The following is a 17,079-nucleotide window of genomic DNA, read 5'->3' as shown; positions in this document are numbered from 1 at the left end:
TTCATTATAACAAATTGTGGAACCGTTAACAAAGAAAATTTACCTATCTAATAACAACAATTGGAAAATGGTGTGAGCAAAAAATCATATCTTAATATTTTTACTTTTGACCAGTTCAAACCAGCCCGACTAGTGAAGTCTACAACTTTTCAAATAAATATTATAATTATTCTACTGAATCTTCCTCCTTTTTTAATTGGATACAATCACTTTTTTAATTCTTTTTTTAATATTTTATAACACCACAAAAACACGAAAAAAGTATGAGTTAATTGTTTCTTAACTGCTAAACTTACTAAATTAACTTACTTAATTTGAAGATCTGTCAATAAGTGTATATGCATGCATGTTATATTAGAAATATAATTAAGAAACGACTTTATATCAAGAATAAATCACCAAATATGCATACATTCCAAAGTTTACTTATTGCCGAAGATTATGTTCGGCATAGGATGAATAATCATCATCAGATTTCTGGTCTGGAAATTTCAGGCAATAGCTTAATGCCTAGACGTTAGCTTATTGCCTAGGATTTAAGCTTAATGCCTAATTTCACTTATAGCCGCTAACATATACAAACCTCAAGATGTAGCTTAGTTTTGCTTTCTGGAGTCGCTTTTTGTTTGTTTTTGTTTCCTGCTTAGCATATGTTTCTATTATTCATAAAGTTTGACAAGCATAGCTGACTGGTTTACATTGCACTTCCATTTTGATTTGTCATATATATATACACATGGTTTATTTTATAATACTACTCAATAAACTCAATATCGATAATTTTAGAATGAATATCCCCTCGCTCTGTTCCTTCCTCATTATCTTCGGGTTGGCCAATGTACTTGAGAAGAACCAATGTTTAGAAGCAGAGTCTGATCTCATGAAATATTCAAAATGGCAGCTATTATACCTCCTTAGAGACAATTATGTTTTCGCGTTTATCCACCTGTAAACTACGATTATTCTACTATAATATACAGAGACTCTCTTTATTCTGTCTACTTTTTCTGAAATATTTACTATCTTAGTGGTCATACCAGTTGCAGATATATTGAAATAAGTAAAACATGTGGAAACAAGAATGTGTCCACAGTATACGGATACCACATCGGCACTATCATTTACTATGTTTAGTGGACCGTGAAATGGGGTAAAATCTCTAATTTAGCATTAAAATTAGAAAGATCATATCATAGGGAACATATTTACTATGTTTCGAGTTGGTTGGACTTCAACTTCATCAAAAACTACCTCGACAAAAACTTTAACCTGAAGCGGGACAGACAGTAATACAGACGAACGAACGAACGGACGAACAGACTAGAAAACATAATTCCCATAAATGGGGCATACAAATTTATTGTTGAAAGTGAAAACTTTAACCTGAAGCTGGACAGAAGGACGGACGAACGAACAAAATGACGAACAGACTAGAAAACATAATTTCCATATAAATGGGACATAAAAATTTATTGTTCAAAGTGAAAGTAGTGATTTGGCCAAAATGTAAGTAGAGTAGAGATTAGAGAGAGGCAGGACTCATTTGGGACGTCGGCATCGGGTGTTTTTAAGCTCGTGATTTCGGATTGATCTTAACGGGATGCGGGAATACTTTTTTTTTTAATTTCGGGATGTCGGGATACGAATTTCGTTAAAATACACACCTCGGGATTTCATGTTTTTAAGCCCGAGATTTCGGGATCAGGGCCCCTCTGACCACCCCTCAAATGAGCCTTAGTCATTTATACGAGATTCAAATCCTATCATTAGCATGTTAATAGAGCTTTCAAAAGGAAAAGCACTGATGGATTGTCCTAGAAGCACATTTTATTAGAATAATAATGGTCTATAAGCAGTTTCATTTATTTCATGTTTGAAGCGGTGACAATTTTTAATTTAATTTGACTTTTACCAAAAAATGCATTGTAGCAAAGGGTTGGAATAATTGTGGTATAAGACCAGAAACACGAAAAATAATTGAATTTAACTGAAAGGAAACACATAACGGACTTTGGAAAAAAGGTAGAGGGCTTTTGATACCTTATATGAAATTCTCCAGTCATAATATCTTTTACAAAAATTCATCCTACAACAGTTTATAAGCTGTATATGCCCGTGATTTCGCGGATGTGTTCTAGTATATCTCTGAAACCAAAGCAAAGAGTAAATCTGATTATCCGGTCAAGATCTATCTGCCCTTAAATTTTACGACAAATCGGAGAACCCGAAATTTTGCAGTTTTTGTTATTATCTCGAATATTATTGTAGATAGATATAAGCTGTAAAACAGCAATAATGTTCAGCAAAGTAAGATCTACAAATAGATCGAAATGACCAAAGTTGTCAGTCATCCCCTTTAGTAGTTATTGCCCTTTATTGTAATTTTTTTTACAATTTTTCGTAAATTTATGTAACCTTTTACAAAAATCTTTTTCTCTGAAACAACTTACTAAAAGATAAATTTAACCATACTTGGCCACAATCGTTATTAGGGTATTCAGTTTAAAAAATGTGTCCGATGACCCGCCATCCAATCATCATGCCTCTGGGTGCGGGATTTTTCCCGCTGTATTGAAGACCCATTGGTGGCCTTCAGCTATTAACACATTCCCCATTTCCATCATCAATTTTCATTTAAGCTCTCAATTGTAATTAAAACCTAGCCGTTTTAGTTTTAGAGACTCAGGCAGTGACGCTGTGTTTATATACATTGAACATTAAGCTCTTCCACCTCATATCCTATTTGGCATTCTAACTGTCGAGTCTAATTCGGACAATACGTACCACAATAAAATTCTGGTATATTTTATGAGTGTTTAATTAAAACCAATGGTTCGGTTCGATGGTTTATCATGACATAGAACATGGGGGTAAAATGCAGTTTTTGGTTTATATTTCTGAAACTAAAGCATTTAGTGCAAATCTGTCAGCTAGCAAAAGTGTTCATCAGATTTAGATTTATCTGCCCTGTAGGTTTCAGACGAAACTGACAACGTATTGTTGGGTTCTGCCCCTGAGTTAGTAATTTTACGGAAATTTTGCAGCTTTTTGTTAATATCTTTGATATCATTATAATTATAATATCTACGGTGAGCGACATAGGCTCTAGAGAGCCTCTAGTTTTGTTTGGTCAGAGATCTTTAGTTCCCTTAGTGCATTCTAGCTGTTATCCCCGTCCAGATAAGTAATGCTATTTCAAGCACAAAACTGGCAATGAAAATATGGTAATCAGGAATTTTTAGTCTATTTAAGAGCGCGTCAATATCTGCTCTTGTTTTGCCTAAGTTCTGTTATTCCCTTTATGCACTCTAGCAGCAACCCCTATCCAGAGCTTGGTATGACAATAGAACCAGCTGTGCTTAAAAAATCATTAAACAGCAATACAAAAACAAATGGTAATCTGGACATTTCCAGTTTATTTCAGGGTGCGCTAAGATCAGACATTTTTCCGGCTGAAGGTCGATGGTTCCTTTTATGCACTCTAGCCCCATCCCCCATTCAGAGCTTGGGATGAGAATAAAACCAAGATAGCATTCCCATCAACTAACAATCAATGTATTTATTAATTATGGCATACTTAATTATTAAGCTGTCCTTATTATGCCAGTTACAGTTTTGATATTTCAAACCAATAACTCTTATCTTTACATTGCACGTCCTTTCTTGACGCTGCAGAATTTTAAGAAAAAAAAAAAAAAAAAAAAAAGGATCTGATACTGAAGAAAGTTTGAAGGATGTACAAATTTTAGTTATTCTAAATTTGAATTAGATTTGCCTATTAGATTATACAAACAGATTTCGAAAACTTTTTAATCTTTAATTTTATAAAATATAGTCCAGTTACTTCAAGTATTCCTGGACAATAGACATATGTTAATCTGGATTTTTCTAATATCTGCCATTCTTTCCTGTCAAAGGTCAGGGGGAACCCTGCGTGCACTCGTAACTCCAACTATTCCGTGTATGACACGACGCTATTTATAAGAACCAAAAGTGCTACAAAGCATTAAACCACACTAGAAGTATGGTAATTAAGACTTCTATAGTCCATTTAAGGGCCAATTAATATCTCGCCATTGTTTCCTGCCAAAGGTCATGGGTTACCTCGATGCATCCAGCCACCATTCACAATTACGAGTTTGGAATTTAAAAAAAAATCAGAAAACTAAGGATTTTCTTATCCCAGGAATATATACCCATAGCCGTATTTGGCACAACTTTTTGAAATTTTGGGTCCTCCATGCTCTTCAACTTTGTACTTTTTTGGCTATTAAATAACTATTATGATCTGAGCGTCACTGATGAGTCTTATGTAGACAAAACGCGCGTCTGGCGTCTTAAATTATAATCCTGGTATCCTGGTACTATTGGCACTATAATAGAACCAAAGATGCTGCAAGTAGCATTAAACAGCAAAAGAAATATGGTGATCTTGACCTATTTTTGGCTGGCCATATTATAAGATTATGAAAGCAGAATTCTAAAACTTTTTAATCCTTAATTTTTGAAAATATAATCCATCTACCCAAAGTTTTACTGGGTAAAAGACATAATCAGGACTTCTGCAGTTCATGTTAGGGTGCCATAATATCTGCCATTCTTTCCTGTCAAAGGTCAAGGGTGCCCTCCATGCATTCTTAAATCCAACCATTTAGTGCAGCAATAGAAATATTGTAATCTGGACCTCTCCAGTCTGTTTTATGTTTCCTAGCGAAGGTTGTGATTCCTCGGTGCACACTAGCTCCATCCTCTATACAGAGCTGGATACGACAACATTACCATTGGTGCTTAAAGTAGCAATATACAGCAAAAGAACAATGGTAATTTAGACATTTCCTGTCCATTTAAGGGCACGGTAAGACAGAAAAAAAATATGATAGATTATGCTGAATTATATTAAATAGCTCATGAAAAATATGTTTTTCCACACATTTTATGACAATTGATTCAGTTGTAAATCCGAGTGAAAATCTTTGATGCAAAAATGTAAATAATGTATACAAATTTAGGGCAATAAATGAGTCAATTGATAGTGTTAATCAAGCTCTGAACCAGGAGGTAACATCAATTGGAACCATAATTTCAAAACAATTATGGATTCCAATAAGGAATCCAGTGCATAGGCTAAACGAGAAGACGTTGCACTAAACACTTTGTCCGCATGGGTCATTACAAACAAGTCTCCGATAAAACGTCGCATTCGTAGTTGAAAAATTGTGTGAATGATTGACCAAAGTCCGTTGTCAGACACAAAAAGGTTGTGAAATATCTTATCATCTCTTCGTGACAAGTATGTTGTTGATCCTGCTGACAAAGTTTCAAATATAATTGTCTTTGTATGTTAATCGTACTACTGCGAGTTTCTTGTAAAAAAAAAAGAGGAAAAAATGAGCACTCATCAAGTAATCCAACATACAAAAAGATATTATTTGACAAGGATCAGATTTAGGCGAATCATAAGTCCTTCATGGCTTCAATGGAAAAATTACATTGAACAGCAAATCGGAGGACTTACCTTGTTTGTATTGGATACCTAAGCTTCACAAAATTCCGTACAAACAACGGTACATTGTTCGACTAAACAATTGTCGATTACAATTCTGTCCTCAATGAAAGAGGTTCTTCTTAAATACTGTGGAGTTTCTTATTGACATTATATTTGTTAAATTTGTAGGTAGACTTTTTCAAGAAATTGTCGGCATTCTTATGGGATCTAGCTGTGCGCCTCTTCTTGTCGACATCTTTTTATTTTCATATGAGTCCGAGCTCTCTCAGGCAGTTGTCAAAAACAAGAAATTCAAAGAAGCCAGGTCATTTAATTTTACAATAATATATATTCACTTTCTATTAACAATCCAAACTTTTCTGATTGGGTTCCATTAATATACCTGTATACCTTAGAACTAGAAATTTAAGACATATGATTAGACTTATACCTCGAAATTGAATTACACGGCCATCTATGTACCTAAGAGCTTGCAGATTCTACTCAGACTTTGTAAAACGTCACCAGTGTATCAGCAGAAGGTTGATGAACCAGGGATATGTCAAAGAACGCCTAATACTTTTTCTAAACGTTTATCAGAAGATACCAAGACCTTATTGATGAATATTCCGTATCAACTTTACAAATAATACACGATAATCCTGTAGTATCGATTCTGCGTACTGGCGTTGCTGATGATCATAACAACGTGTTATAGTTTTCTTTTATTTGACATAATGTATTTTTGAATATTACTTTCACTGTTTAGTGTATTTTTAATATTTTTTTATGATAATGTTTTATTCGTGATTTGAAGCTAGTCACAGGAACACATATCACTAAGATGATCATAACAACCATATTGACATGCATCTTCACAATACTTGTCCATACCAGGTATGGTCTCATACCCACCAATTGCTCTACACTTGGCCTTCGGTATACAGCTACACTTGCATAGATCGGGAGAACATGCAGCATGTTGATCACCACAGTAGGTATTACACCACCGTTCATAGCCTTTACCAGCATAAACACCAACTCCAATACAATCAATTACTTCGTCTGCTTCACAGGAAGTCACATGACCGGAAGAGGAAGTTGTTGTTGTAGATGGCGCTTTAGTTGTTGGTTTAGTCGTTGTTGTTCTTTTTGTGGTTGTTAGTGGTCTCTTGGTTGTTGATTTTGTGGTGGTCGTTGGTGGTTGAGTTGAAGCTTTGGTTGTTGGTGGCCTAGACGTAACTGGTGGTGGATTGATAGGATCCTCATCATCGTCAATGGCTACATCAGCACAGTTGATAAAAGTTTCCTGTGGTCCATTGTGATTATTTCCTGCAAATTAAATATTTCTTTTAAAACCACCACACGAGTCCATTTCCGTGATTACTTTTAAAAAGAAACAATGTCAGTTAATTGAAGCTATGGACATATATAAGTATAGTACTTTTAATAAATAATCTATTTTATTTGGTTTAACGGTTAATTATGGTCTATTTCAGAGAGGTTTATTTTTGAATACTCATGATCAAATGGTATCCCATTGTTAGGAAATCTAACTTGATGGACAATATTTCTTTTACAAAATGCAAAGCCAACGTCATTTGTTATATCACATGTAAAATCGGTTTTAACTCTTAAAAATCAAACAAGAAAAAATAAATTGCAGGTATGTTATTAGATTTAGAACTTTGCTATGATGGTAATTAAAGATTTACAATCATCACAACAAAATTGAAGCCTGCATATATATCTTCAAATACAATATTGGTATCTTCATTTTGATGCAACTGAAAGAAAACATCACTAACATTTGTTTTATTACGATGTTACAATGTTAAGTAAGTGAAATAACAAAATTTTTGACTGCATTCTTGGTAAAGACACTATCGTAAGGGTTCAGCGGATAATAAAAAAAACTACTGTTCAATTCATGTAAATGATTTGTGATTTGCAAAACTTCAATCATAATTGACATAGCTTGTATATATAGTAATGAACTTTTGGGACTGGTATATATACTATTACTATAATATCTTTTCTCCTTAGATTTAACAGAATAACGGTTTTGTTTAATTTCATGAAGTTTTGGACCATGCTTGAGTATTACGAACATGTATTAAGAAACTAGGATCATGTCTTAAAAATACCACCAAAGGATATGCATGTATGCTCTTGAAAGCACATTAAAAGGACATGTATATGCTGATGAAAACACATAAAAAGGACATTAAAAAACGAAAGATTGTTTCCCCATAAAATAATAATTTGGAATTATATTTTGTTACTTATATTTCTATTTTGACTTATTTGTACCTGCAGTATAATGCCATTGCAGTACACACTGTTCGCATGTCATATCCGCCGGAAGTGCCAGTTTGACGGAATGTAATCCTATAACACTGCCAGGTTCGTACCGAGTTACACCAGGTTGTCCTGCTAGCTCTAAGACATTCTGGTCTAAACATTCCTGTGAGACTTGAGTGGTAATATCGTTATTGGGACAAATTTTAAACACGAAAGATCCAAGATGGTTGGCTGTCAGCTGAATCTCGACTTCGATGTCTTGACCTTTCTCGTATCTTCTGGCAATAAAACCTGTAGCGTATATTCCACCGGCCTCATTTTTACGCTCTCCGTCATATGGATCGCCACATGTGCCACATTTACCGTCGTTTTGATCATATTGTCTCTGAAAAAATAATTTCAATCTTATTAATTCACGAGTACTTGAAATGGTTGAAGAATCTGGAAACTTGCAAATAAAAGAATAATCTGGAACCTATATTTCAACTAAAAGAATAATCTGGAACCTATATTTCAACTAAAAGAATAATCTAGAACCTATATTTCAAATAAAAGAATAATCTGGAAATTTGCAACTTTGTAAATAAGGAAGAATCCATTTAATTTGTATGGGGGGAGGGGGCCAGGGTGGAATTGAAAATAAACAGCTGCGCCATGAGTGCATGATACGCCAATCATCTTGTGTGTAAGTTTTATGCCGGCAATAATCATAAATAGTTTCTGAGATACAGCGCGACATAAAAATTTTGACGGGCGTATTAAAAAGCAGGACAGGAGTAACAGTTGAAAAAAAAGGTACTGCTAACTAATGATACCCCCGCCGAAATATTTCGGTAAACAGGAAGTTAAGGTGGTACTTAACACTACAGGGAGATAACTCTGTTAAATCAGCAGAACGTTTTAATGACGTTGTGTTCATTAGGGAATATCAAGCTTCTCAATGATCAAACTAATTGTTTGTCAAACTGCTATATAACCAGTGTAATTTTTCTGATTAAACGGTTGATTCAAATCTGTTGATTTTTTTTATATTTTTGTTAAAGGGTCAAAGTAAATACTTTGTCAAATTTTAAAGAAAATTAAACGAGCCAAATTAATTTTAGTTAAAGTGTTAGGTACCACCTTAAGTGATCAATCTGAAAACGCATCACACGGTATAGCTGATTTATATAAATCATGGAACCAAATTTCAGAAATCCTTGTATACTAGTTCCTAAGGAAATGTGACAAAAGTTTCCACTTGGCTATCATGTGTAAAATGATACTACAAGTGTTTTGGTAAATAGGAAGTTGTTGAGTGATGAATCTGAAAACACATCACACGGTATAACTGACTTATATAAATCCTGAAACCAAATTTCAGAAATCCTTTTAGTGTAATTCCCTCAAAGAATAACCTATAAAAACATGAAACTATTTCAAATGAAAGAATAATCTGGAAACCATTTCAAATGAAATTAAAAATATTTCAATTTAAAACGTTTCTTATTTTGTATGTTGTTCAGTTTTTCCTTTAAATTTTTCACATTTTTTTACGGGAGGCTGGTAGATTGTGGCACAGTTTTAAATCTGTGTTACTGATATCCACAGTAGCAATGCACTTGTTGCAGCCACAAATCACCGAAAACAACTTTGTTGAGAGCAACATGGCGGTCGGTGTCTATACTGAAACGAGACATTCAGTGCAAGTTATATAAGACATATGAGATATATCAACAGACTTGTCATTTGAATAACTTTCCAACTAGGTTAAACAAGCTATAAGACATTGTACAGTGCGGCCTTTAATTATGAACAAAACCAATACTATAAATATATGTCATCAGTTGAAATGCTTCGTTTATTCTTGTTTTTTGTTGGGGTTCCTATTGTTTATTTTTCACATTTATAGACCCGTGTTTGTCTTTTTTGCTTTTCTGTTGAACTATTATAGCTGTCTGTTGGTTTTCGTCTTACTTGAACATGACTTTTTTCAATTTTATATTATTTACTACAAAATTGCTACATGTTTTGTTTATAATTGACATCGATTTTTATGTATATCCTTATTTGTCAATTAAGTTTTCCAAAATTAAGTTATGAGGGAGGGGGGTCGGGGGTCAGTGAAAAAACCATATGAATTCACTTTTTTTTATCCTACTTTGTCGTCCCTAGCAAAGTGATATTTCTTACAATATCGATGTCATTTCACATTCTCTCGATAATTTTGAAGCCATTTTAGCAACAAATAAAAAGAATATATATTAGGTCAGTGTCCTAACATGTAAAGAATGTTGTATTCGGCACGAAACAGTAAAGGAAGGGCTCGACAGACCTCGCATTTTCTAAGTATTGTAGACTCATAAAAAACAGGTGACATTAACCTGATATTTGCATTGCGTGCAGAACTGATGGTTTTCTCAAAAGAATGGACCACAGTGAAAAAAGTGGTTTACTATTACGATATAATTGTTTTATACCTATAGCTTGTTCAGTTATTGTGTATTTTGTATTGCCAATTCAAATATTTTCTAAATCTACAATATTTCATGCGTCAAACTATACATTCCGGTTTTTTATATAGATACAATTACATTTTATTCTAAAATAATTATTTACAACGGTTAGTTTGCAGAAACCTCAAACAACGCTTTGAATAAAATCATAACTTATTTTTTTAATTCTCGGGTTTATGGTTACCGTTGAATAGGACAAAAGCAATTGAAATGTTTATGTGAAACGCTAAACGAAAATCTATGGTATATGTGTTACTATAAAAACAAACTGGCAGGAGGGAAATTGTCAATAGTTATCTGGGACTATTATACTATATTATATATTATCATAATAGTCCCAGTTGTCATTCAGAAGGGGAAAAAAGAACTTCTACTTAAAGTTTTACAACGAACAATCATGTGTTAACACTGAAATGCAGTACACGAATAAATACGTGATATTTGGAATTTATATTTTCCTCTATTTTTTATACCAGTCATAATACAGAACCATCTACATATGTTTGTTATACTAAGGAGGGATCTCTTGAGCTATACATACAAAATTAATAACATCCAATTATTTCGTCCACTGAGTCGATTATTTGTTTTAAGGAGATAACTTAATGAAATAAGAATGGCCTTCTTAAACTTTTCTGTCGGGGAAATTATTAATAAAATAACTTACAGACAATCCACCACAAAACAGTCCATGATCGCTATAGTTGGGTTCAAAACCCTGTCCTGGATACACTCGCCAAAGACTCGACCTCTGCGGTGGTTCTATCATACGACCATGCCCTGACACTCCAATAAGGAGACCAGTGGCGGATCGAGAATTTTCCTAAGGGGGGCCGCTGACTGACCTAAGGGGGGCCCATTCCAGTCATGTATCAGTGATTCCCTATATAATCAACCAAATTTTTCCCACGAAAGGGGGAGGCACGGGTCCCCCAGGCCACCCTGGATCAGCCTATGGAGACAACTAATACCAAATGCAAAACTTATTTCAAAAACCAAATCTTAACTTGACGAATTCCTTACAACATCTTAGTGAATTATGACGGAGTGACCAATACTGTCATTTAATTTATATGCTGTAGGTGAATCACCGTGGTGATTTTGAATGCGGTTTCACTTTAAAGAAATTTTAAACAAGCATTGACAGTATCTTAAAACACGAAAAAAATTAGTAACATATTAGATAATAATTACATTAGATGTATGTTTCATTATAATACTTCATTCTGATTAGCTAACTGCACATCACGTGTTATTTCATACACAATTGCATTACTCAATAAAACTTTTTATTCATGATAACGCGTGGTCCCACAATAAAGTGCACAGGTGAATTAAATAAAACAATTATAAAATTCGTGTTTTCATGCTCATAGCTATAAAATGTAATTATAAGTATTGAATGCTTCTTTTTGTAACTTCATAGGGTTGTAAAAGCGTTGACCGTGCGCACATTTTTAGAATGAAGCTCTTCCGCGCTTCATACAAAATGTACTTCGGTCAACGCTTTTACACCCCAATGAAGTTACAAAAAGAAGCTATCAATTGTTAAATGTTACCTCTCAGGGAGATCAATCAGGTGTGTTTTATGAATAGCTATAGTACTTTTTCATTATTCTCCGTTTAGTATATTTTAATTCGCCACTTAAATATTTGCAGATAGATTTTAATTGAATCATAGAAATTAATCAAGTTGTTGATACTCAAGTACGTGACTATAAAAACAATGATTTTATATATGTAGAACTCATATCTTAAGCAAATACTACATGTATTCCATCAATAAATCATTAAATTGTTAACTATTGCTTAAGACGTGTGTCTAATTCTACCAGTGGAGTGAAAGCAAGTATTCCCAGGCTAATGACTTGGTCCTAGTCATTGTTTATTCCATAGAAATTTAAACATATTTATTTATAGTGGATTGGGAAACGTGTTATTGCAACTTATATTAATCCCTTTCTACTTTGTGGGTGCGAGTGCTGCCTTGTAGCGGCACAATCCTGCTCATTTTCGACACTATAAGGGTGTCTTTTTTGTGCAAGAGATGTGGCTTTTCTCTTAACACGGGTCAGCCATTTATCTTAGCCAAGTAGTCAGCACTTCATTGTTGACATTAATATTAATTATGAGGTCATGCATTTTTTTATAAATTTACTGTTTGCAAAAGTATATTAATTATTTGAAATTCTAAGGAATTTCTTATCCAAGGCATAGATTTAACCTAAGCCGTATTTGGCAAAACTATTTTGAAATTTTGGGTTCTCAATCTCTTCAACTTTATATCTGTTTTGGCTTTCTAATTTTTTTGATCTGAGCGTTACTGATGAGTCGTATGTAGATGAAACGCGCGTCTGATGTATCAAACTATAAGTCTGGTACCTTTGATAACTTAACCCCGAATAAAAAATTTGCGTCAGCATTGACATTCTTTCTGAATTCTTCAATAATGATTGATTCTCAATGGTCTTGTAATCCGGGACTATATATTTTTTTTTACACATGCAACAACTCGCAAAACAAAAAAAAACACAACAAGCTCTGATCAGAAAAGGTTCTCCGAAATAGACATGCTTAGTTCATAATTGAAGGCAATACAGTAACGAGGAGATTCTTTTTGTTTTCTATACCGATATCTTGTCTTATTGGCTACAGAATATAAAAAAGAAGACGTTGTATGATTGCAAATGAGACAACTATCCACAAGAGACCAAAATGACACAGAAATTAACAACTATAAGTCATCGTACGGCCTTCAGCAATGAGCAAAGCCCATACCGCATAGTCAGCTATAAAAGGCCCCGAAATGACAATGTAAAACAATTCAAACGAGAAAACTAACGGCCTTATTTATATAATAAAATACATTACATTTCTTATTTCTTCATCTTCATAATGCATAAATGTACATTGAAATATTGTAAAAATCCGTGAAATTGTAAATTTTACCATGTTATTCTTTGTATGGCGTGTTATGGAATTCCTAGAGATGAAAGAAAGTGTCATCTCTACTCCTTGTCAATTGGAAATGAGTTTCACTACTTATTTGAGTGCCAATCTGATATTGTTAAAAATATCAGAAAAATCTATATTTCAGAATATTACCGCATTTATCCATGTGTTGAGAAAATGAAAGGACTGCTTTCATTTTGCAATATCAAAGTTCTTAAAAACTTATCATTGTTTATTAAGAAATCAGTTAACATGTTGTAACTAATATGATTATATTTTAACATTGTTTTGAAGTAACCATAATAATGACTATGTATTTTGCCTCTTGTTGCACATGTAAATATGTATATGAGTGTTTCCAAATAAAGTATATTGTTATATTTTTATTAATATCAAAAGTCATTATTTCTTATGAAAGTCACTATTTTTATAATGCAACATATGCATTTTGTTAGAGAAACAAGATTTTAATCCATTTTTCAATTAATTCTAGAAGAGACATCCATAAGTCGATTTAGCGTTACTCAGAAATATTTATGGATTTAGATTAAGATTATGCCATGATTGATAATTCATAACATTTGTACAACTGTCTAACGAGAGAGGTCATTCTTAAATATTCTATAACAAATTGTTTTAATTCAAGTAAAACAATTTGTTATAGAATATTTAAGAATGAATTCTGTTTTGAACGTTATTTGTCGTTATTACCCTCATATCTTATGTATTATTTATGTAAATTCAGATGTGGCTGTCATCGTTTGCCAATTGAATCGGGCAGATGGCATAAAATTCAAAGAGACGAAAGAACCTGCATTATATGTAACTCAAATGAAATAGGTGATGAGTACCATTATATTTTGGTTTGTAACTTTTTTAGTTCAGAAAGAAAGAAATTGTTACCGAAATATTGTCAAAAAAAATGCAAATACTGCAAAATTTAATCAATTATTCTCATCAACTGATATTATTGTATTAGAAAAACTAGCAAGATTCATTAAACATGTATTATCAATTGTCGTCCCTCCTGGTTAGTTAAATTAAATGAACTGTCTTTTTCCATATTAATTGCGCATGCACTATTATTGTATTATAATTGTATACTAATTTCTCTGTAACTATGTATGTTTATGAGAATAAAATATTCGTATTCGTATTCGCTTTAATGATATATGAAAAAAATAAGAGTTGGCACTAATATCACATCTTCTTATATCTATTAAACTGTAATTTACCTCTAATTTACCTGTAAAAAAATCGGCGCAAATGAAAAAGAAAATGGGCGCAAATGAAAGAAAAAATCGGCGCAAATGCAAAACACTGGTGATAATACTTTAGACAACAATGGTCATCAAATTAATGTATTTGTCAACACACAAACTTTATAGTGTGAATAATATCAATTTACACTTAATTTATAACCTGCTTTCGATAGTTTTCATTGTTTAGAAACTATATTATTACCCTTTTCTATTTACATTGGTCAAAATGTTCTGTAATGATCATGTTTTATTAAAAAGGTTATTTTTTGCCAAGAAAAAAGTGTAGAGAAAGAGAAGGAACTTTTAATAATTTTGTGAATTTCATACTCTGCGTTATACTTCAAATTGTATACGAGTGATTTAATGTATTTCAATGTAGTTAACATTTTATTATTATATGTCTGTTTATTTAATATGGTGCATGTATAATTAATTTGTCAAAATTGAATGTACATCCTATAATAGTTATCAAAGGTACCAGGATTATAATTTTGTACGCCAGACGCGCGTTTAAATTCGTCTACATAAGACTCATCAGTGACGCTCATATCAAAACATTTATAAAGCCAAACAAGTACAAAGTTGAAGAGCATTGAGGATCCAAAATTCCCAAAAGTTGTGTCAAATACGGCTAAGGTTATCTAAGCTGTACTTACTTTTGGAATAAAGTATTATTATTAGTGAAACGCCAATATTTGTGCTTCAAGTTGTTGTTTCCAGTAACAATATTTTTTTAAACGTGTTTAAGGAAAAATTATTAATAATTAAAAAACTTACAGCAAATCCTCCACAAAACAATTCATTGTCATTGTAGTTCGGTTCGAAACCCTGTCCTGGATAAAATCGCCAAAGACTCGATCTCTGTGGTGGATCTATCATACGACCATGTCCTGACACACCAATAAGGAGACAACTTATACTAAGTGCAAAACTTATTTCAAAAACCATTTCTAAACTTGATGATTTCCTTACAACATCTAAGTGAACTATGACGAAGTGACCAATACCGTCATTTATTTTATATATGCTTGATCACCGTGGTGATTAAAAGAAATTAAAAGTCAACACTGATAATATCTTAAATCACGACAAAAACCACTAACTACAAGATAATGTTACCTGCCAAGGGGATGATCCAGGTGTATTAAATGAATAGCTATAGTACTTTCTTCATTATTCTACGTTTGGTATATATGTATTCGCTACTTAAATATTTGCAGATAGTTTTTAATTATATAATAAGAAATTGATCAAGATGTTGATATTCAAGTTCGTGACTATAAAACAATGAGGGGTTTATATTTGTAGGACTCATATCTAAAGCAAATATCATGACATGCTATCTTTCAACAAATTTCAATTAGAAATTGGAATAATATACATTTTTAAAAAAAATATTTAATTTCGGTTTTATTTTCATTGTGATATACACGCAGATAGCTTATCATATATCTATCATGAAACAAAATCCAATTAGTCCCTTTTTCTTTTTAGCCTTGTTTCAAAGGTCCTTCGAGATTTCTCTTATATATTCATTAAATGCTATTTCATAGTAGATGATAATCATGTAAAATAAACACCCGGATGTTAAGCATGACCAACTTTCACTCGTCCAAATTACTAAGTAATCTCTTTATAAATCATCAAAGCTGGGTGGTTTCATGGTCATTTTGATACATTATGTACTGCATTTTGTGAAATATATACAATATCCGTGGGAACAATTGATGTTTTTAAAGTTTTATCATGAATTCTATAAATTAATTGCATGTACCAAATGATTGAGCCAGGCTATGAGAGGATTACAACTTTGCATGCGTGAAATGATTTAAGACAAATAGACTTCGATTAATATTGCTTTAATAAGGGTGAAGATGCGCAATTATTTTCAGTTAGACGGTAATACTTTTCCTCAATTTCTCTGCCAATATCGTATGTGTATGATAGCTCGTTTTTAAAGCTGAGACAAATTCATATGTGTGGTTATATTTTGGGATACGAATTGAGATGCATTTTCACGTAATGTAAAACTCCGAAAAAACTTTTCTAGAGATGATAAAGTTCCTTTTTTCACACACAAATTTCTATGAAAGTTATGTTATTTGCATACATTTAATAAAACCATAGTTTAAACACAATTATTCTATGGTATTCGGCTCTCACAACCAACACACACAATGGAATCACTTCTGAGAGATTTTTTTTGTTAACGCACTAGTGTTTAGTTTCTAAATTTGTGGCGCATTAGAGATATTGATCCATACGACTGAAATGGAGCGATTTACAAAACAAAACAAACGAAACAAAACAAAATCTGATTTGAAAATGTTCTCCGAAATATACATAGTTCATAATTAAAGGCAATACGGGGACTAAAAGTCAAAATAAAACAAAACAAGCTCTCTTTTGAAAAGGTTCTCAGAAATAGACATACATGTAGTTTGTTCCTATTTGAAGGCAATTCAGTTACTGGAATTTGTTTGAATCCTGATCCGACTGTGTGTTATGTCAGTTTTCTGTTTCGCTGTTTCTTATTTTTAAATATTCAAAATGCTTGAATGTTAATTTGATATTTTATAAG

The 17,079-nt window shown here is 32.7% G+C and overlaps 2 protein-coding genes across 2 annotated transcripts in view; both read right to left on the bottom strand.

The window, feature by feature from the left end:
• Positions 1-17,079, bottom strand: part of LOC139501381 (protein mono-ADP-ribosyltransferase PARP12-like) — a 275,921-nt gene that overhangs the window by 49,428 nt on the left and 209,414 nt on the right. The gene's annotated exons all lie outside the window — the stretch shown is intronic.
• Positions 6,198-15,506, bottom strand: LOC139501385 (uncharacterized). Its single transcript, XM_071290430.1, has 3 exons — positions 15,276-15,506; positions 7,799-8,174; positions 6,198-6,817 (listed from the first exon to the last, which is right to left on the bottom strand). The coding sequence occupies exons 1-3, from the start codon at positions 15,444-15,446 to the stop codon at positions 6,303-6,305; spliced, it is 1,062 nt and encodes a 353-aa protein (XP_071146531.1). The 5' UTR covers positions 15,447-15,506; the 3' UTR covers positions 6,198-6,302.

This window comes from Mytilus edulis, chromosome 13 (genome assembly GCF_963676685.1).
Source record: "Mytilus edulis chromosome 13, xbMytEdul2.2, whole genome shotgun sequence".
Taxonomy (NCBI): domain Eukaryota; kingdom Metazoa; phylum Mollusca; class Bivalvia; order Mytilida; family Mytilidae; genus Mytilus; species Mytilus edulis.
This window is presented reverse-complemented; position numbering and strand designations above follow the sequence as displayed.

Excerpts from the sequence above, each read along its gene's own strand:
- LOC139501385 (XM_071290430.1), bottom strand. The coding sequence starts at position 15,446 with ATGGTTTTTGAAATAAGTTTTGCACTTAGTATAAGTTGTCTCCTTATT. Across the intron at positions 8,175-15,275 it reads TGTTTTGTGGAGGATTTGCT|AGACAATATGATCAAAACGA; the intron begins GTAAGTTTTTTA and ends TTATTTTTTCAG. Across the intron at positions 6,818-7,798 it reads GCAATGGCATTATACTGCAG|GAAATAATCACAATGGACCA; the intron begins GTACAAATAAGT and ends TTTAATTTGCAG.